This window comes from Vidua macroura, chromosome 1 (genome assembly GCF_024509145.1).
Source record: "Vidua macroura isolate BioBank_ID:100142 chromosome 1, ASM2450914v1, whole genome shotgun sequence".
Lineage (NCBI taxonomy): Eukaryota > Metazoa > Chordata > Aves > Passeriformes > Viduidae > Vidua > Vidua macroura.
The window spans coordinates 153,399,929-153,420,627 of record NC_071571.1 but is presented as its reverse complement, the minus strand read 5'-3'; the positions used below and the strand labels follow the sequence as shown (position 1 = coordinate 153,420,627).

At 51.1% G+C, this 20,699-nt stretch overlaps 3 protein-coding genes across 11 annotated transcripts in view; 1 reads left to right on the top strand and 2 right to left on the bottom strand.

Annotated features, from left to right (window-relative positions):
* BOP1 (BOP1 ribosomal biogenesis factor) overlaps positions 1-3,413 on the bottom strand; it is a 127,325-nt gene extending 123,912 nt beyond the window's left edge. Inside the window, 7 exon segments of the mRNA XM_053983782.1 lie at positions 471-554; positions 840-926; positions 1,384-1,467; positions 1,836-1,985; positions 2,343-2,429; positions 2,714-2,809; positions 3,356-3,413. Coding sequence (XP_053839757.1) covers positions 471-554; positions 840-926; positions 1,384-1,467; positions 1,836-1,985; positions 2,343-2,429; positions 2,714-2,809; positions 3,356-3,413 — 646 coding nt within the window.
* Positions 3,414-3,633: 220 nt separating this feature from the next.
* On the bottom strand, positions 3,634-16,546 carry LOC128810613 (zinc finger TRAF-type-containing protein 1-like). Its single transcript, XM_053983661.1, has 4 exons — positions 16,088-16,546; positions 9,154-9,392; positions 3,800-4,011; positions 3,634-3,653 (listed from the first exon to the last, which is right to left on the bottom strand). The coding sequence occupies exons 1-4, from the start codon at positions 16,403-16,405 to the stop codon at positions 3,634-3,636; spliced, it is 789 nt and encodes a 262-aa protein (XP_053839636.1). The 5' UTR covers positions 16,406-16,546.
* A 199-nt stretch (positions 16,547-16,745) lies between these two features.
* On the top strand, positions 16,746-18,848 carry LOC128804223 (foot protein 1 variant 1-like). Of its 9 annotated transcripts, none has more exons than XM_053971852.1 (7): positions 16,746-16,777; positions 16,952-17,053; positions 17,324-17,406; positions 17,460-17,529; positions 17,634-17,683; positions 17,747-18,043; positions 18,125-18,237. In XM_053971852.1, the coding sequence occupies exons 3-7, from the start codon at positions 17,356-17,358 to the stop codon at positions 18,158-18,160; spliced, it is 504 nt and encodes a 167-aa protein (XP_053827827.1). In that variant the 5' UTR covers positions 16,746-16,777; positions 16,952-17,053; positions 17,324-17,355; the 3' UTR covers positions 18,161-18,237. The 9 variants fall into 9 exon arrangements, with proteins under 9 accessions (XP_053827827.1, XP_053827819.1, XP_053827809.1 ...); XM_053971844.1 differs by having other exon boundaries at positions 16,952-17,063; positions 17,355-17,406; XM_053971834.1 differs by having other exon boundaries at positions 17,324-17,529.
* Positions 18,849-20,699: the final 1,851 nt, after the last annotated feature.

Sequence of the window (20,699 nt, the reverse complement as noted above, 5' to 3'; positions counted from 1 at the left end):
AAACCCTGGAAAACCCTCGGAGAACCCCATAGAAACTTTGGAAAGCCTTCGGAAAACCTTCGGAAAACCTTCAGAAAACCCTTGGAGAACCCCAAAAATCCTTCAGAAAATCCTGGAAAACCCTTGGAGAACCTTCAGAAAACGATGGAAAACCCTTGGAGAACACCAGAAAACCTTCAGAAAATCCTGGAAAACCTTCAGAAAACCCCAAAAAAACTTTCAGAAAACCATGGAAAACCCTTGGAGAACCCCATGAAACCTTCAGAAAACCATGGAAAACCCTTGGAGAACACCAAAAAACCTTCACAGAACCCCAAAAAACCTTCGGAAAGCCATGGAAAACTCCTGGAGAACCTTCAGAAAACCTCAAAAAACCTTCTTAAAACCTCATAAAACCTTCAGAAAAGCCCAGAAATTTTCAGGAATTTTGGGGAATTTTGGGGAACTTTGTGCAGGATTCCATCCTGTACCAGTGTATCCGAGCTTCTCGAAGCTGAGCAGGCTGAAGATGCTCTTGTAGAGCTGCATCTCCTTTTCAGAAAACCCAGAAACCTCTGGAAAACCCTGGAAAACCCTCGGAGAACCCCACAGAAATTTGGAAAACCTTCTGAAAACCATGGAAAACCCCTGGAGAACCTTCAGAAAACCTAAAAAAACCTTCAGAAAACCCCATAAAACCCTTGGAAAACCCCAAAAAAACCTTCTGAAAACCATGGAAAAACCCTTGCAGAACCTTCAGAAAACCTCAAAAAACCTACGGAAAACCTCATAAAACCTTCAGAAAAGCCCAGAAATTTTGGGGAATTTTGGGGAACTTTGTGCGGGATTCCGTCCCGTACCGGTGTATCCGATCTTCTCGAAGCTGAGCAGGCTGAAGATGCTGTTGCAGAGCTGCATCTCCTTTTCCAGAAAACCCCGAGAAACCTCTGGAAAACCCTGGAAAACCCTTGGAGAACCCCATAGAAACTTTGGAAAGCCTTCGGAAAACCTTCGGAAAACCTTCAGAAAACCCTTGGAGAACCCCAAAAATCCTTCAGAAAATCCTGGAAAACCCTGGAGAACCTCAGAAAACGATGGAAAACCTTGGAGAACACCAAAAAACCTTCACAGAACCCCAGAAACCTCTGGAAAACCCTGGAAAACCCTTGGAGAGCCCCATAGAAACTTTGGAAAACCTTCGGGAAACCCCAAAAAAACCTTTGGAAAACCCTGGAAAACCCTTGGACAACACCAAAAATCTTTCAGAAATCCTGGAAAACCTTGGAGAACCTTCAGAAAACCTCAAAAAACCTCCATAAAACCTCATAAAACCTTCGGAAAAGCCCAGAAATTTTCAGGAATTTTGGGGAACTTTCAGGAATTTTGCGGGATTCCGTCCCGTACCGGTGTATCCGATCTTCTCAAAGCTGAGCAGGCTGAAGATGCTCTTGTAGAGCTGCATCTCCTTTTCCAGAAAACCCCAGAAACCTCTGGCAAACCCTCAGAAAACCCCATAGAAACTTTGGAAAGCCTTCAGAAAACCTTCAGAAAACCTTCAGAAAACCCTTGGAGAACCCCAAAAATCCTTCAGAAAATCCTGGAAAACCCTTGGAGAACCTTCAGAAAACCTCAAAAAACCTTCAGAAAACCATGAAAACCCTTGGAGAACCTTCAAAAACCTCAAAAAACCTTCAGAAAACTTCAGAAAACCTTCGGAAAGACATGGAAAACCCTTACAGAACCTTCAGAAAACCTCAAAAAACCTTCTCAAAACCTCATAAAACCTTCAGAAAAGCCCAGAAATTTTGGGGAATTTTGGGGAACTTTCAGGAATTTTGCGGGATTCCGTCCCGTACCGGTGTAGCCGATCTTCTCGAAGCTGAGCAGGCTGAAGATGCTGTTGCAGAGCTGCATCTCCTTTTCCAGAAAACCCCAGAAACCTCTGGAAAACCCTCGGAAAACCCCATAGAAACTTTGGAAAGCCTTCAGAAAACCTTCAGAAAACCCTTGGAGAACCCCAAAAATCCTTCAGAAAATCCTGGAAAACCCTTGGAGAACACCAGAAAACCTTCAGAAAATCCTGGAAAACCTTCAGAAAACCCCAAAAAAACTTTCAGAAAACCATTGAAAACCCTTGGAGAACCCCAAGAAACCTTCAGAAAACCATGGAAAACCCTTGGAGAACACCAAAAAACCTTCACAGAATCCCAAAAAACCTTCGGAAAGCCATGGAAAACTCTTGGAGAACCTTCAGAAAACCTCAAAAAACCTTCTTAAAACCTCATAAAACCTTCAGAAAGCCCAGAAATTTTCAGGAATTTTGGGGAATTTTGGGGAACTTTGTGCGGGATTCCGTCCCGTACCAGTGTAGCCGATCTTCTCAAAGCTGAGCAGGCTGAAGATGCTCTTGTAGAGCTGCATCTCCTTTTCCAGAAAACCCCCAGAAACCTCTGGAAAACCCTGGAAAACCCTCGGAGAACCCCACAGAAATTTTGGAAAACCTTCTGAAAACCATGGAAAACCCCTGGAGAACCTTCAGAAAACCTAAAAAAACCTTCTAAAAACCCCATAAAACCTTGGAAAACCCAAAAAAAACCTCTGAAAACCATGGAAAAACCCTTGCAGAACCTTCAGAAAACCTCAAAAAACCTACGGAAAACCTCATAAAACCTTCAGAAAAGCCCAGAAATTCTGGGGAATTTTGGGGAACTTTGTGCGGGATTCCGTCCCGTACCGGTGTATCCGATCTTCTCGAAGCTGAGCAGGCTGAAGATGCTCTTGTAGAGCTGCATCTCCTTTTCCAGAAAACCCCAGAAACCTCTGGAAAACCCTGGAAAACCCTTGGAGAACCCCATAGAAACTTTGGAAAGCCTTCGGAAAACCTTCGGAAAACCTTCAGAAACCCTTGGAGAACCCCAAAAATCCTTCAGAAAATCCTGGAAAACCCTTGGAGAACCTTCAGAAAACGATGGGAAACCCTTGGAGAACACCAGAAAACCTTCAGAAAATCCTGGAAAACCTTCAGAAAACCCCATAAAACCCTTGGAGAACCCCATGAAACCTTCAGAAAACCATGGAAAACCCTTGGAGAACACCAAAAAACCTTCACAGAACCCCAAAAAACCTTCGGAAAGCCATGGAAAATCCTTGGAGAACCCCAAGAAACCTTCAGAAAACCATGGAAAACCCTTGGAGAACCTTCAGAAAACCTCAAAAAACCTTCTAAAAACCCATAAAACCCTTGGAGAACCCCAATAAACCTTTGGAAAACTATGGAAAACCCTTGGAAGACCTCATAAAACCTTCAGAAAAGCCCAGAAATTTTCAGGAATTTTGGGGAATTTTAGGGAACTTTGTGCGGGATTCCGTCCCGTACCGGTGTATCCGATCTTCTCGAAGCTGAGCAGGCTGAAGATGCTCTTGTAGAGCTGCATCTCCTTTTCCAGAAAACCCCCAGAAACCTCTGGCAAACCCTCAGAAAACCCCATAGAAACTTTGGAAAGCCTTCAGAAAACCTTCAGAAAACCCTTGGAGAACCCCAAAAATCCTTCAGAAAATCCTGGAAAACCCTTGGAGAACCTTCAGAAAACCTCAAAAAACCTTCAGAAAACCATGAAAACCCTTGGAGAACCTTCAGAAAACCTCAAAAAACCTTCAGAAAACTTCCAGAAAACCTTCGGAAAGACATGGAAAACCCTTACAGAACCTTCAGAAAACCTCAAAAAACCTCCATAAAACCTCATAAAACCTTTGGAAAAGCCCAGAAATTTTAGGGAATTTTGGGGAACGTTCAGGAATTGTGCGGGATTCCGTCCCGTACCGGTGTATCCGATCTTCTCGAAGCTGAGCAGGCTGAAGATGCTGTTGTAGAGCTGCATCTCCTTCTTGCGCGTTTGGTCCATCTCGTCCAGGATCTCCATCAGCTCGTTGCCCGTCTTGGTGGGGTGCGAGCACTCGGCCTCGTGCACCGAGAGCTCGTGGAAGGGGCCCTGCCAGGGGCAGCCGATGCGCTTGTACTTGCACTGCGTCACCCTGCCGGAAAAGCCCCCGAACAGTTTGGGAATTTTGGGAATTTTTGGGGAATTTTGGGGATATTCGGTGGCGTTCTTGGGAAATCTGGGAAGAATGGCGGGGGGGGCGGAGCGGGAAATTTGGGAGAGAAACGAAAAATCGGAGTGGGAATTTGGGAGAGAAATGGAAAATCAGAGCAGGAAATTTGGGAGAGAAATGGAAAATCAGAGTGGGAATTTGGGAGAGGAATGGAAAATCAGAGCGGGAAATTTGGGAGAGAAATGGAAAATCAGAGCAGGAAATTTGGGAGAGAAATGGAAAATCAGAGTGGGAATTTGGGAGAGAAATGGAAAATCAGAGTGGGAAATTTGGGAGAGAAATGGAAAATCAGAGCAGGAAATTTGGGAGAGAAATGGAAAATCAGAGCAGGAAATTTGGGAGAGCAACGGAAAATCAGAGCAGGAAATTTGGGAGAGAAATGGAAAATCAGAGCAGGAAATTTGGGAGAGCAACGGAAAATCAGACCAGAAATCTGGGAGAGAAATGGAAAATTCAGAGGGGAAAATTTGGGATAAAAATAGAAAAGCGGAGGGGAAATTTTGGGAGAGAAATGGAAAAGCAGAGGGGAAATTTGGGAGAGAAATGGAAAATCAGAGCGGGAATTTGGGAGAGAAATGGAAAATCAGAGTGGAAATTTGGGAGAGAAATGGAAAATCAGAGCAGGAAATTTGGGAGAGCAACGGAAAATCAGAGCAGGAAATTTGGGAGAGAAATGGAAAATCAGAGTGGGAAATTTGGGAGAGAAATGGAAAATCAGAGCGGGGAATTTGGGAGAGAAATGGAAAATCAGAGCAGGAAATTTGGGAGAGAAATGGAAAATCAGAGCAGGAAATTTGGGAGAGCAACGGAAAATCAGACCAGAAATCTGGGAGAGAAATGGAAAATTCAGAGGGGAAAATTTGGGATAAAAATAGAAAAGCGGAGGGGAAATTTTGGGAGAGAAATGGAAAAGCAGAGGGGAAATTTGGGATAAAAATGGAAAAACCAGACTGGAAAATTGGAGAGAGAAACAGAAAATGTGGGAGAGAGAAAGATGGAAAAGCAGAGGGGGAAATTTGGGAGGAAAAGGGGGAAATTTGGGGAACATTTGGGAGCTCTCGGCCTCGTGCACCGAGAGCTCGTGGAAGGGCCCTGCCAGGGGCAGCCGATCGCTTGTACTTGCACTGCGTCACCCTGCCGGAAAAGCCCCGAACAGTTTGGGAATTTTGGGAATTTTTGGGGAATTTTGGGGATATTCGGTGGCGTTCTTGGGAAATCTGGGAAGAATGGCGGGGGGGGCGGAGCGGGAAATTTGGGAGAGAAACGAAAAATCAGAGTGGAATTTGGGAGAGAAATGAAAAATCAGAGTGGGAATTTGGGAGAGAAATGGAAAATCAGAGCAGGAAATTTGGGAGAGAACGGAAAATCAGAGTGGGAATTTGGGAGAGAAATGGAAAATCAGAGTGGGAATTTGGGAGAGGAATGGAAAATCAGAGCGGGAAATTTGGGAGAGAAATGGAAAATCAGAGTGGGAATTTGGGAGAGAAATGGAAAATCAGAGTGGGAATTTGGGAGAGCAACGGAAAATCAGAGCAGGAAATTTGGGAGAGAAATGGAAAATCAGAGTGGGAATTTGGAGAGAGAATGGAAAATCAGAGTGGGAATTTGGGAGAGAAATGGAAAATCAGAGTGGGAAATTTGGGAGAGAAATGGAAAATCAGAGTGGGAATTTGGGAGAGAAATGGAAAATCAGAGCAGGAAATTTGGGAGAGAAATGGAAAATCAGAGTGGGAATTTGGGAGAGAAATGGAAAATCAGAGTGGGAATTTGGGAGAGGAATGGAAAATCAGAGCAGGAAATTTGGGAGAGAAATGGAAAATCAGAGCAGGAAATTTGGGGAGCAACGGAAAATCAGACCAGAAATTTGGGAGAGAAATGGAAAATTCAGAGGGGAAAATTTGGGATAAAAATGGAAAAGCAGAGGGGAAATTTTGGGAGAGAAATGGAAAAGCAGAGGGGAAATTTGGGATAAAAATGGAAAAACCAGACTGGAAAATTGGAGAGAGAAACGGAAAATGTGGGAGAGAGAAAGATGGAAAAGCAGAGGGGGAAATTTGGGAGAAAAGGGGGAAATTTGGGGAACATTGGGAGCTCTCGGCCTCGTGCACCAGGAGCTCGAGGAAGGGCCCTGCCAGGGGCAGCCGATCCCTTGGACTTGCACTGCGTCACCCTGCCGGAAAAGCCGGAACAGTTCGGGAATTTTGGGAATTTTGGGGATATTCGGTGGGGTGGGATGTTGGGAATTTGGGATGGAGAGGTGGGAAAGGTGGGGAAAGGTGGGAAAGGTTGGGAAGCGAAACGGAAAATCAGAGTGGGAATTTTGGGATAAAAATGGAAACTCAAGAGGGAAAATTTGGGAAAAATGTGGAAAATCAAGAGGGAAAATTAGAGAAAAATGTGGAAAATCAAGAGGGAAAATTTGGGAGAGAAACGGAAAATCAGAGGGGAAATTTGGGAGAGAAACGGCAAATCAGAGCAGGAAATTTGGGAAGGATGTGGGAAATCAGATTGAGAAATTTGGGATAAAAATGGAAAATCAGAGTGGAAATTTGGGAGGGATGTGGAAAATCAGAGCGGGAAATTTGGGAAAATTGTGGGAAAATCAAGAGGGAAAATCAAGAGGGAAAATTTGGGAGAGAAACGGAAAATCGGAGGGGAAATTTGGGAGAGCAATGGAAAAAGCAGAGGGGAAATTTGGGATAAAAATGGAAACTCAAGAGGGAAAATTTGGAAAAATGTGGAAAATCAAGGGAAAATTTGGGAGAGAAACAGAAAATCTGGGAGAGAGAAAAATGGAAAAGCAGAGGGGGAAATTTGGGAGCGAAATGGCAAAGCAGAGAGGAAATTTGGGAAGACGTGGAAAATCAGATTGGGAAATTTGGGAGAGAAATGGAAAATTCGGGAGAAAAATGGAAAATCAGAGGGGAAATTTTGGGAGAGAAAAGGAAAAGCAGAGTGGAAATTTGGGAGAGAAATGGAAAATCAGAGTGGGAATTTGGGAGAGAAATGGAAAATTCAGAGAGGAAAATTTGGGATAAAAATGGAAAATCAGAGGGGAAATTTTGGGAGAGAAATGGAAAAGCAGAGTGGAAATTTGGGATAAAAATGGAAAAACCAGGCTGGAAAATTTGGGAAAGAAATGGAAAAGCAGAGCGGGAAATTTGGGAGACTCCGCCGGGAGTGGAACCATCCCAAAACCCTCCCAAACCACCCAGAATTCCCCCCAAAAAATCTGGAATTCCCAAAAAAATGAGGCAGAATTCCCAAAATAACATCCAGAATTCCTCAGAAATCAGCCAGAATTCCCAAAAAAATTCCAGAATTCCTCAAAAATCATCCCCAAACCCATCCAAAATTCCCAAAACCAACTCAAAATCCCCCAAAACCATTCAGAATTCCCCCCCAAAAAATCCAGAATGCCTCAAAAATCATCCAAATTCCCAAAACCCACCCCAAAAATCCAGCCAGAATTCCCAAAAATCTCCCAACAGCATCCAGAATTCCTAAAAAACCATCCCAAAAATCAGCCAGAATTCCCAAAAAATCAGCCAGACTTCCCAAAAATCCCCCAAAATCATCCAGAATTCCCAAAAATCATCCAGAATTCCTCAAAAAAAAATCCCAAAAATCATCCAGAATTCCTAAAAAATTCCCAAAAAGCAGCCAGAATTCCCCCAAAAAAATCCCAAAAATCCCCAAAAACCATCCAGAATTACCAAAAAACCATGTGGAAAATTCTCGAAAACCATCCAGAATTCCCCAAAACCCATCCAGAATTCCCCCCCAAAAAAACCCCCATCCAGAATTCCCAAAAATCCCCCCAAACCGGGCAGAATTCCCAAAAAAATCCCAAAAATCATCCAGAAGTCCAAAAAAAAAAACCCGGCAGAATTCCCAAAAAATCAGGCACACTTCTCAAAAATCCCCAAAATTCTCCAGAATTCCCAAAAAAATCATCCAAAATTCCTCAAAACTATCCCAAAAATCATCCAGAATTCCCAGAAAATCAGCCAGAATTCCCAAAAAATCAGGCACATTTCTCCAAAATCCCCAAAATGTTCCAGAATTCCTCAAAAACCATCCCAAAAACCATCCAGAATCCCCAAAAAATCAGGCACGCTTCCCAAAAATCCCCCAAAACCATCCAGAATTCCCAAAAATCCCCAAAAATCCATTCTCAATCCCTCACCATACTCACGCTCCTTCTGCTGGTGCTCCAAGAAACATCTCCAGAACTTTGAGGTGGAAAACCAGCCCAAAACCACCAAAAACCACCAAAATCTGCCAAAAACCACCACAAAACCCCCAAAAACATCCCAAAAATACATATTGTGTCCTGTCACTCCTTCTGGTGCACTCCAAGAAACATCTCCGGAACTTTCAGGTGGGAAACCATCCCAAAATCACCAAAAACCACAACAAAACTGCCAAAAAAGCCCTAAAAAATCCTCAAAAAATAAAAAAAAAACCCAAAATTCCCAATAAAACCCCAAAAGTTGCCGACCAGTCCTGGCACTCCTCCTTCTGCTGGCGCTCGAGCAGGGAGCGGGGGAAACTGCTGCTGCTCCAAGAAACATCTCCAGAACTTTCAGGTGGAAAACCAGCCCAAAACCACCAAAAACCACCAAAATCTGCCAAAAACCACAAAAAAATCCCCAAAAAAATCCCAAAAATACATATTGTGTCCTGTCACTCCTTCTGGTGCACTCCAAGAAACATCTCCAGAACTTTCAGGTGGGAAACCATCCCAAAACCACCAAAAACCACCACAAACCCCCAAAAAATCCCAATAAAACCCACAAAAAAACCTCGAAAAATCCCCAAAAAATTCAAAAAAATCCCAAAAGTTCCCGACCTGTCCTGGCACTCCCTCCTTCTGGTGGCGCTCGAGCAGGGAGCGGGGGAACTGCTGCTGCTCCAAGAAACATCTCCAGAACTTTCAGGTGGAAAACCAGCCCAAAATCACCAAAAACCACCACACACCCCCAAAAAATCCCAATAAAACCCACAAAAAAACCTCAAAAAATCCCCAAAAAATTCCAAAAAATCCCAAAAGTTCCCGACCTGTCCTGGCACTCCTCCTTCTGGTGGCGCTCGAGCAGGGAGCGGGGGAACTGGCGGGCGCAGAAGCCGCACTCGGCCGGCAGCTCGCTGACCGCCTTCTCCACGGCCAGGTTGCGGCAGCAGAGGCTCTTGGAGATCTCGCAGCGGCAGTTGGGGCACGTGGCCTGCTCCTCCTTGAGCCGGGAGTCGGCCAGCAGGTGGATGAAACAGCCCGCGCACATCAGGTGCCCGTTGGTGCACTGGGAAATTCCAGGGAAAAAAAAAAAAAAAAAAAAAAAGGGAATTTTCCAGAGTTTTTTGAGATTTGGTCCTATTGGAATTTGGGGTAGGAGAAGAGAAACTGAGGCACAGAGTGGTTATTTGATTCCCCATTGATTCCCCATATCCCATTGATGCCCATTCATTCCCAATTTCCCATTGGATATCACGATTGATTCCCCATCTATTCCCAATTCCCATTGATCCTCATTGATCCCCCATTGATTCCCTATTTCCCATGGATCCCCATTGATTCCCAATTCCTCGTTGATCCCCATTGATTCCCAATTTCCCATTGATTCCCATTGATTCCCAATTCCCATTAATCCCCATTGATCCTCATTGATTCCCCATTGATTCCCATTCATCCCCATTGATCCCCATTTATTCCCAATTCCCATTGATACCCATTGATTCCCAATTCCCATTAATCCCCATTGATTCCCCATTGATCCCCATTGATTCCCAATTCCCCATTGACCCCCATTGATTCCTCATTGATCCCCAATTCCCATTGATCCCCATTGATCCCCATTGATTCCCCATTAATTCCCAATTCCCATTGATCTCCATCCATTCCCATTTCCCAGCAGGTGGATCAAACAGCCCGCGCACATCAGGTGCCCGTTGGTGCACTGGGAAATTCCAGGGGAAAAAATGGGAACTTTTGGGAGTTTGTGGGAGTTTTTTGGGATTTGGTGCTGCTGGAATTTGGGGTTGGAGAAGGGAAACTGAGGCACACGGTGGTCATTTGATTCCCCATATCCTATTGATGCCCATTGATTCCCAATTTCCCATTGGAATTCGTCATTGATTCCCCATTTATTCCCCATTCCCATTGATCCCCATTGATCCCCATTAATCCCCATTGATCCCCACTGATTCCCCATTGATTCCCCATTAATCCCCTTTGATCCTCATTGATTCCCAATTCCCCATTGATCCCCATTGATTCCCATTGATTCCCCATTAATCCCCTTTGATCCCCATTGATTCCCAATTCCCCATTGATCCCCATTGATTCTCAATTCCCATTGATCCCCATCCATTCCCATTTCCCAGCAGGTGGATGAAACAGCCCGCGCAAATCAGGTGCCCGTTGGTGCACTGGGAAATTCCAGGAAAAAAATGGGAATTTTGGGGAGTTTTTGGGAGTTTTTGGGAGTTTTTTGGGATTTGGTGCTATTGGAATTTGGGGTTGGAGAAGGGAAACTGAGGCACAGGGTGGTCATTGCAATTCTACATTGATCCCCATTGATTCCTCATTGATTCCAAGTTTCCCATCGATCCCCATTGATCCCCAATTCCCATTCATCCCCATTGATTCCCAATTGATTCCCAATTCCCATTGATCCCCATTGATTCCCCATTGATCCCCATTGATCCCCAATTGATTCCCAATTTCCCATTGATCCCCATTGATCCCCAATTGATTCCCAATTTCCCATTGATCCCCATTGATTCCCATTGATTCCCAATTGATCCCCATTGATTCCCATTGATTCCCAATTGATTCCCAATTCCCACTGATCCCCATTGATCCCCATTGATTCCCAATTGATTCCCAATTCTCATTGATCCCCATTGATCCCCATTGATTCCAAATTTCTCATTGATCCCCAATTCCCATTCATCCCCATTAATTCCCCATTGGAATTCCCCATTGATCCCCACTGATTCCCAATTTCCCATTGATTCCCCATTGATCCCCCATTGATCCCAATTCATTCCCAATTTCCCATTGGAATTCCCCATTGGTTCCCAATTCCCCATTGATTCCCCATTGATCTCCATTGATTCGCAGAACTAACTAATCAATCCCTGATTTAATCAATCAATCCCTGAATTAATTAATCAATTAATTTGGTCCCGTCCTGAGATTAATTAATTCCAGATTTAATTAATCCCAAAATTAATTAACAAATCCTAGAATTAACAAATCTCAGAACTAATTAATCAATCCCTGAATTACTCAAGTAATTAATCAATCAATTAGTCCGTTAACTGGATCCCATCCTGGGATTAATTAATCCCAGCTGTAATTTATCCCAGAATTAACAAATCCCAACTTTAATTAATCCCAGGACCAATTAACAAATCCCAGAACTGACTAATCAATCCCTGAATGAATCAATCAATTAATCAATCAATTAATCATTTAATTGGATCCCATCCTGGGATTTGTTAATTAATTAATTAAATCCCAGATATAATTAATCCCAGAATTAACAAATCCCAGCTTTAATTAATCCCAGGATTAATTAACAAACTCCAGAACTAACTAATCAATCCCTGAATGAATGAATCAATCAATTAATCAGTTAATTGGATCCCGTCCTAGGATTAATTCATTAATTAATTAAATCCTGAATATAATTAATCCCAGATTTAATTAATCCCAGAATTAACAAATCCCAGCTATAATTAATCCTGGAATTAATTAATGAATCCAGAACTATCTAATCAATCCCTGAATCAATCAACCAATTAATTAATCACCCAATTAATCAATTAATTGGATCCCATCCGGGGATTAATTAATTCCAGCTTTGATTAACCCCAGGATTAATTAACAAATCCCAGCTTTAATTAACCCCAGGACCAATTAACAAATCCCAAAACTAACTAATTAATCCCTGAATGAATCGATCGGTCAATTAATCAATTAATCAGTTAATCGGATCCTGGGATTGATTAATTAAATAATTAAATCTTTGGTGGCCCCTGGGGGGGTTTGGTGGCCCTTCAAAGGGGTTTGGTAGCCCAGGAGGGACAAAGAAGCCCTTGGTAGCCCAGGGAGAGAATTTGGTAGCCCTAGGCCTTGGTGGTCCCTGGGGACACTTTGGTGGCCCTGAGAGGACTTTGGTGGCCCCTGGGGAGTTTGGTGGCCCTTCAAATGGGTTTGGTAGCCCAAGAGGGGACAAAGGAGCCCTTTGTAGCCCAGAGAGAAAATTTGGTAGCCCCAGGCCTTGGTGGCCCCCAGGGGGGACTTCGGTGGCCCAGGAGGGCACAGAGATCCCCTGGGGATGGGTTGGCCCTGGGGGGACTTTAGTGGCCATTGGGGAAGTTTTGGTGGCCCTGAGGGGACTTTGGTGGCCCCTGGGACAGTTTGGTGGCCCCTGGGGGGGTTTGGTGGCCCACAAGGGGACAAGAAGGTTCTGGGGACTGCATTTGGTGGCCCCTGGAGAGGTTTAGTGGCCCATGAAGGGACAAGGACACCTTGAGGGGCTTTGGTGGCCCCTGGGGAGGTTTGGTGGCCCAGGAGGTGACAGGGCCACTCTGGGACAGTTTGGTGGCCAATGGGGGGGGTTTGATGGCCCAGGAGGGGACAAGAAACGTCTGGAGGGGGCATTTGGTGGCCCCTGGGGAGGTTTTGGTGGCCCTGGGACAGTTTGGTGGCCCTGGGGGGAGGGGGTTGGTGGCCCAGGAAGTGACAGGGCCACTCTGGGATAGTTTTGGTGGCCGTGAGGCAGGTTTGGTGGCCCTGAGGGGACTTTGGTGGCCCTGAGGCAGGTTTGGTGGCCCCTGGGGGGGTTTTGGTGGCCCTGAGGGGACTTTGGTGGCCCTGAGGCAGGTTTGGTGGCCCCTGGGGGTGTTTTGGCGGCCCTGAGGGGACTTTGGTGGCCCCCGGGCAGGTTTGGTGGCCCCTGGGGGGGTTTTGGTGGCCCACGAGGTCACAAGGGCCACTCTGAGACACTTTTGGTGGCCCTGAGGTGACATCGGTGGCCCTTGATGAGCCCTGAAGGGACTGGGGGTGACAAAAGCCCGGGGGTGACACCGGCTGTCCCCGGGGGGGGGACAGGGCCACCAGGGGGTGTGACACGGCCACCAGAGAGTGACAAGGCCACCAGAGGGATGACAGGGCCAGCAGAGGGGTGACAGGGCCACCAGAGAGTGACAGGGCCACTGGGGGGGGTGACAGGGCCACAACAGGGGTGACAGGGCCACCAGATGGGTGACAGGGCCACCAGGGGGGTGTGACAGGGCCACCAGAGGGGTGACAGGGCCAGCAGTGGGTGTGACTAGGCCACAAGGGGGGGGTGACTGGGCCACCACAAAGGGGAGTGGCAGTGCCACCAGAAGGGTGACAATGCCATCGGGGGGGGTGACAGGGCCACCAAAGGGATGACAGGGCCACCATGGGGTGTGACTAGGCCACAAGGGGGGTGGCAGGGCCACCAGAGGGGTGACAATGCCATCGGGGGGGGGTAACAGGGCCACCAGAGGGGTGACAGGGCCACCAGAGAGGTGACAGGGCCACCAGTGGGGTGTGACAGGGCCACCATGGGGTGTGACAGGGCCACCATGGGGTGACAGGGCCACCGGGGGGGGGATGACAGGGCCACAAGGGGGTGACAGGGCCACTAGGGGGATGACAGGGCCATCGGGGGGGGGTGACAGGGCCACCAAAGGGGTGACAGGGCCACCGAGGGGGGTGTGACTAGGCCACAAGGGGGGTGGCAGGGCCACCAGATGAGTGACAGGGCCACTGGGGGGGTGACAGGGCCACCAGAGGGGTGACAGGGCCACAAGGGAGGTGATAGGGCCACCAGAGAGGTGACAATGCCATTGGGGGGGGGGGGTGACAGGGCCATCAGGGGGGTGACAGTGCCATCGGGGTGGGGGGTAACAGGGCCACCGGGGGGGTGACAGGGCCACCAAGGGGGTGTGACAATGTGACCAGAGAGGTGACAGGGCCACAAGGGGGGGTGGCATTGCCATCAAGGGCTGTCCCCGTGTCCCCAAAGGCGGTGACAATGCCACCAGGGGTTGTCCCCGTGTCCCCAAGGGGGTGGCAGTGCCACCAGACGTGTCCCCTGAGGGTGTCCCGCTGTCCCCAAGGGGGTGGCAGTGCCACCAGACGTGTCCCCTGAGGGTGTCCCGCTGTCCCCAAGGGGGTGGCGCTGTCCCCATCCCCTCAGGGCCTCACCCGGTGCCACCTCAGCCTTGTCCCGGTGCCACCTGGGCATGTCCCGGTGCCACCACCGCCTGTCCCCATGTCCCCCAAAGGGGTGTCCCTGTCCCCAAACTGATGTCCCCATGTCCCCAAGGCGCTGTCACCGCCTCAGAACCGTCCCCATCCCCTCAGGACCCCTCCCGGTGCCACCTCAGCCTTGTCCCGGTGCCACCACCGCCTGTCCCCATGTGCCCAGGGGGGTGTCCCTGTCCCCAAGGGGGTGTCCCTGTCCCCAGGGGGGTGTCCCTGTCCCCAGGGAGGTGTCCCCATGTCCCCAAGGGGGTGTCCCTGTCCCCAGGGGGGTCTTCCTGTCCCCAAAGCGCTGTCCCCCATGTCCCCAAAGCACTGTCACCACCTCAGAACCCGCCCTGATCCCCTCAGGGCCTCACCCGGTGCCACCTCAGCCTCATCCCGGTGCCACCTGGGGGTGTCCCGGTGCCACCACCGCCTGTCCCCATGTCCCCAAGGGGGTGTCACTGTCCCCAAAGGGGTGTCCCTGTCCCCAGAGTGATGTCCCCATGTCCCCAAAGTGATGTCACCACCTCAGAACCGTCCCCATCCCCTCAGGACCCCTCCCGGTGCCACCTCAGCCTTGTCCCGGTGCCACCACCGCCTGTCCCCATGTGCCCAGGGGGGTGTCCCTGTCCCCAAGGGGGTGTCCCTGTCCCCAGGGGGGTGTCCCTGTCCCCAGGGAGGTGTCCCCATGTCCCCAAGGGGGTGTCCCTGTCCCCAGGGGGGTCTCCCTGTCCCCAGAGTGATGTCCCCATGTCCCCAAAGCGCTGTCACCCGCCTCAGAACCGCCCTGATCCCCTCAGGGCCTCACCCGGTGCCACCTCAGCCTCGTCCCGGAGCCACCTGGGGGTGTCCCGGTGCCACCACCGCCTGTCCCCGTGTCCCCAAGGGGGTGTCACTGTCCCCAAAGGGGTGTCCCAGTCCCCAGAGTGATGTCCCCATGTCCCCAAAGTGATGTCACCACCTCAGAACCGTCCCCATCCCCTCAGGACCCCTCCCGGTGCCACCTCAGCCTTGTCCCGGTGCCACCACCGCCTGTCCCCATGTGCCCAGGGGGGTGTCCCTGTCCCCAAGGGGGTGTCCCTGTCCCCAGGGAGGTGTCCCCATGTCCCCAAGGGGGTGTCCCTGTCCCCAGGGGGGTGTCCCTGTCCCCAGGGAGGTGTCCCCATGTCCCAAAGAGGTGTCCCCTGTCCCCAAAGCGCTGTCACCACCTCAGAACCGCCCTGATCCCCTCAGGGCCTCACCCGGTGCCACCTCAGCCCCGTCCCGGTGCCACCACCACTGTCCCCATGTCCCCAACGGGGTGTCCCTGTCCCCAAGGGGGTGTCCCTGTCCCCAGGGAGATGTCCCTGTCCCCAGGGAGGTGTCCCCATGTCCCCAAGGAGGTGTCCCCTGTCCCCAAAGCGCTGTCACCACCTCAGAACCGCCCTGATCCCCTCAGGGCCTCACCCGGTGCCACCTCAGCCCCGTCCCGGTGCCACCTGGGGGTGTCCCGGTGCCACCACCGCCTGTCCCCGTGTTCCCAAGGGGGTGTCCCTGTCCCCACAGCGCTGTCCCCACGTCCCCCCAGCGCTGTCCCCACGTCCCCCCAGCGCTGTCCCCATCCCCTCGATCCCCTCCCGCTGCCCCCCAGCCTCGCCCCGCCGGCCCGAGCGCTGCCCCGGTGCCCCCGCGGGACGTGCCCGCGTCCCCAGAGCGCGGCCGCACCTGGTAGACGGAAGCCTTGGGCAGATCGAGGCACACGGTGCAGCAGAGCACGGAGTAGAGGCGCTCCTCCAGCTTCACGCTGCCCGCCGCCCCCTCCGCGCCGCCGCCGCCGCTCCCGGCCGCCCTCAGCCGCTTCTTGGGCGGCGCGTCGGGATCGGCGCCCGCCTCCAACAGCAGCGCCGCCGCTTCTTCGGCGCCGCCGCTTTCGCCGCCCAGCGCGGCCGCGGCCGCGGGACCGGGAGCGGCCGCGGAAGGAGCGGAGGGAGCGGCGGGGCCGCCGCCGGCATCGCGCTCCTCCGGCCCGGACATCGCCGCCATCGCCGCCGCCTCACCCCGCCGCCATCTTGGCCGCCCTCACGGCTTCCCCTCAGGGGTGGAGCCAATGGGAGGCAGCGAGAGGCGGGGCGGGAGGAGGGGGAGCCAATGGGAGGGTGACAAGGGAGGAGCGAAGGGTGAGGCGGCCAATGGGAGGGCGCGGTCTGGGGTTGGGGGCGGGGATTTCAACGGCAGGGCCGGCAGCTGCCGGTAGAGGGGGCGGGGTTTGATGACGTCACTATGGATGCACCAATGGAGTAGAGAAGCGGGGAGAAGGCGGGGCTTGGGGCGGGAGCGCGAGAGGGGGCGCGCTCAGGGCCACCAGTATAAACCAGTATGGACCAGTATAAACCAGTATGGACCAGTATGGGACCAGTATGGACCAGTATGGGACCAGTATAACCAGTATGGACCAGTATGGGACCAGTATGGACCAGTATAACCAGTATGGACCAGTATGGACCAGTATAAACCAGTATGGAACAGTATGGGACCAGTATGGACCAGTATAAACCAGTATGGGACCAGTATGGGACCAGTATGGACCAGTATGGGACCAGTATGGACCAGTATAAACCAGTATGGGACCAGTATGGGACCAGTATGGACCAGTATAAACCAGTATGGACCAGTATGGACCAGTATAAACCAGTACGGACCAGTATGGCACCAGTATGGGACCAGTATGGACCAGTATAAACCAGTATGGACCAGTATAAACCAGTACGGACCAGTATGGCACCAGTATGGGACCAGTATGGACCAATACAAACCAGTATGGGACCAGTATGGACGAGTACGGACCAGTATGGGACCAGTATAAACCAGTATGGACCAGTATGGCACCAGTATGTACCAGTATAAACCAGTATGGGACCAGTATAACCCAGTATGGACCAGTATGGCACCAGTATGGACCAGTATGGCACCAGTATGTACCAGTATAAACCAGTATGGGACCAGTATGGGACCAGTATAAACCAGTATGGACCAGTATGGGACCAGTATGGACCAGTATAAACCAGTATGGCACCAGTATGTACCAGTATGGGACCAGTATAAACCAGTATGGACCAGTATGGGACCAGTATGGACCAGTATAAACCAGTATGGACCAGTATGGACCAGTATAAACCAGTAGGGACCAGTATGGGACCAGTATGGACCAGTATGGGACCAGTATAAACCAGTATGGACCAGTATAAACCAATATGGACCAGTATGGGACCAGTATGGGACCAGTATAAACCAGTATGGACCAGTATGGACCAGTATAAACCAGTATGGGACCAGTATAAACCAGTATGGGACCAGTATGGACCAGTATAAACCAGTAGGGACCAGTATGGGACCAGTATGGACCAGTATAAACCAGTATGGACCAGTATGGACCAGTATGGACCAGTATGGGACCAGTATGGACCAGTATGGGACCAGTATAACCCAGTATGGACCAGTATGGACCAGTATAAACCAGTATGGGACCAGTATAAACCAGTATGGACCAGTATAAACCAGTATGGGACCAGTATGGACCAGTATGGACCAGTATGGACCAGTATAAACCAGTATGGGACCAGTATAAACCAGTATGGGACCAGTATAAACCAGTATAAACCAGTAGGGACCAGTATGGGACCAGTATGGACCAGTATAAACCAGTATGGACCAGTATGGATCAGTATGGACCAGTATGGACCAGTATGGACCAGTATAAACCAGTATGGACCAGTATGGGACCAGTATGGACCAGTATAAACCAGTATGGACCAGTATGGATCAGTATGGACCAGTATGGACCAGTATGGACCAGTATAAACCAGTATGGACCAGTATGGGACCAGTATGGACCAGTATAAACCAGTATGGACCAGTATGGGACCAGTATGGACCAGTATAAACCAGTATGGGACCAGTATGGACCAGTATAAACCAGTAGGGACCAGTATGGGACCAGTATGGACCAGTATAAACCAGTATGGACCAGTATGGACCAGTATGGACCAGTATAACCCAGTATGGACCAGTATGGACCAGTATAAACCAGTATGGGACCAGTATAAACCAGTATGGACCAGTATAAACCAGTATGGGACCAGTATGGACCAGTATGGACCAGTATGGACCAGTATAAACCAGTATGGGACCAGTATAAACCAGTATGGGACCAGTATAAACCAGTATAAACCAGTAGGGACCAGTATGGGACCAGTATGGACCAGTATAAACCAGTATGGACCAGTATGGATCAGTATGGACCAGTATGGACCAGTATGGACCAGTATAAACCAGTATGGACCAGTATGGACCAGTATAAACCAGTATGGACCAGTATGGGACCAGTATGGACCAGTATAAACCAGTATGGACCAGTATGGGACCAGTATGGACCAGTATGGACCAGTATGGACCAGTATGGACCAGTAAAAAGCAATATGGACCAGTATGGACCAGTATAAACCAGTATGGACCAGTATGGGACCCCGTGCCACCACCCCAGTGCCACCCCAGTGTCACACCAGTGCCACCCCTGCGGTCACACCGGTGCCACCATCAGTGTCACACCAGTGCCACCACTGCAGTCACACCAGTGCCACCACTGCGGTCACACCGGTGCCACCCTCAGTGTCACGCCAGTGCCACCACTGCGGTCACACCGGTGCCACCATCAGTGTCACACCAGTGCCACCCCAGTGCCACCACCACTGTCACACCAGTGCTGGCTCAGTGCCACCACTGTCACTCCAGTGCCACCAGCCCAGTGCCACCACCACTGTCACGCCAGTGCCACCATCAGTGTCACCGCAGTGTCATATCAATGCCACCACCATGCCACCTGGGTGCCACCGTGCCTTTACTGCTGTCCCCACGGTGCCACGCCAGTGCCATCACAAGTGTCACCCCAGTGCCACCAGCCGGGTGCCACCGTGCCTTTATTGGTGTCCCCACAGTGCCACCACCCCAGTGCCACCCTAGTGTCACCCCAGTGCCACCACCCCAGTGCCACCCCCAGTGCCACCACCACTGTCACACCAGTGCCACCATCAGTGTCACACCAGTGTCACCACCCCAGTGCCACCCCCAGTGCCACCACCACTGTCACACCAGTGCCACCAGCTGGATGCCACTGTGCCCTCACTGGTGTCCCCACAGTGCCACCACCTCAGTGCCACCACCCCAGTGTCACCAGCACGGCCACACTGTCACCCCAGTGCCACCATCAGCGTCACCACAGTGCCACCCGCTAGGTGCCACCGTGCCTTTATTGGTGTCCCCACAGTGCCACCACCCCAGTGCCATCCCCAGTGCCACCACCACTGTCACACCAATGCCACCACCTAGGTGCCACCCAGTGTCACCCCAGTGCCACCACCCCAATGTCACCCCAGTCTCACCCCAGTGTCACCCCAGTGCCACCACCATTGTCACCCCCAGTGCCATCAGCCAGGTGCCACTCTGCCTTTATTGGTGTCCCCTCGGTGCCACCATCCCAGTGCCACCCCAGTGTCACCCGAGTGCCACCACCCCAGTGCCATCCCAGTGTCACCCCAGTGTCACTCCAGTGCCACCGGCACCACCCCAGTGTCACCCCAGTGCCACCCCGGTGCCACCCCAGTGCCACCAGCACCACCCCAGTGTCACCGCGGTGCCACCCACTGGGTGCCACCGTGCCTTTATTGGTGTCCCCTCGGTGCCACCACCCCAGTGCCACCTGGGTGCCACCGTGCCCTCACCGGTGTCCCCGCAGCGCCCGTCCCTGCTCCCGCAGTGTCCCCAGCAGCGCCACGCTGGCCGCCACCCTCACCCAGGGGACGCCCCACGGTGCCACCGCGTCCCCGAGCGCCACCAGCGCCGCCGCCACCCGCTGTCACCCCGGTGCCACCATCAGGGTCACACCAGGGCCACCATCAGTGTCACACCAGGGCCACCGGCGCTGACACGCCGCTGTCACCCTGGTGCCACCCTCAGTGCCACACCAGTGCCACCATCAGTGTCACACCAGTGCCACCACTGTGGTCACACCAGTGCCACCATCAGTGTCACAGCAGTGCCACCACTGTGGTCACACCAGTGCCACCACTGTGGTCACATCGGTGCTACCACTGTGGTCACACCAGTGCCACCATCAGTGTCACACCAGTGCCACCCCTGCGGTTACACCAGTGCCACCCCAGTGCCACCATCCCAGTGTCACCCCAGTGTCACCCCAGTGCCACCACCATTGTCACCCCAGTGCCATCAGCCAGGTGCCACTCTGCCTTTATTGGTGTCCCCTCGGTGCCACCATCCCAGTGCC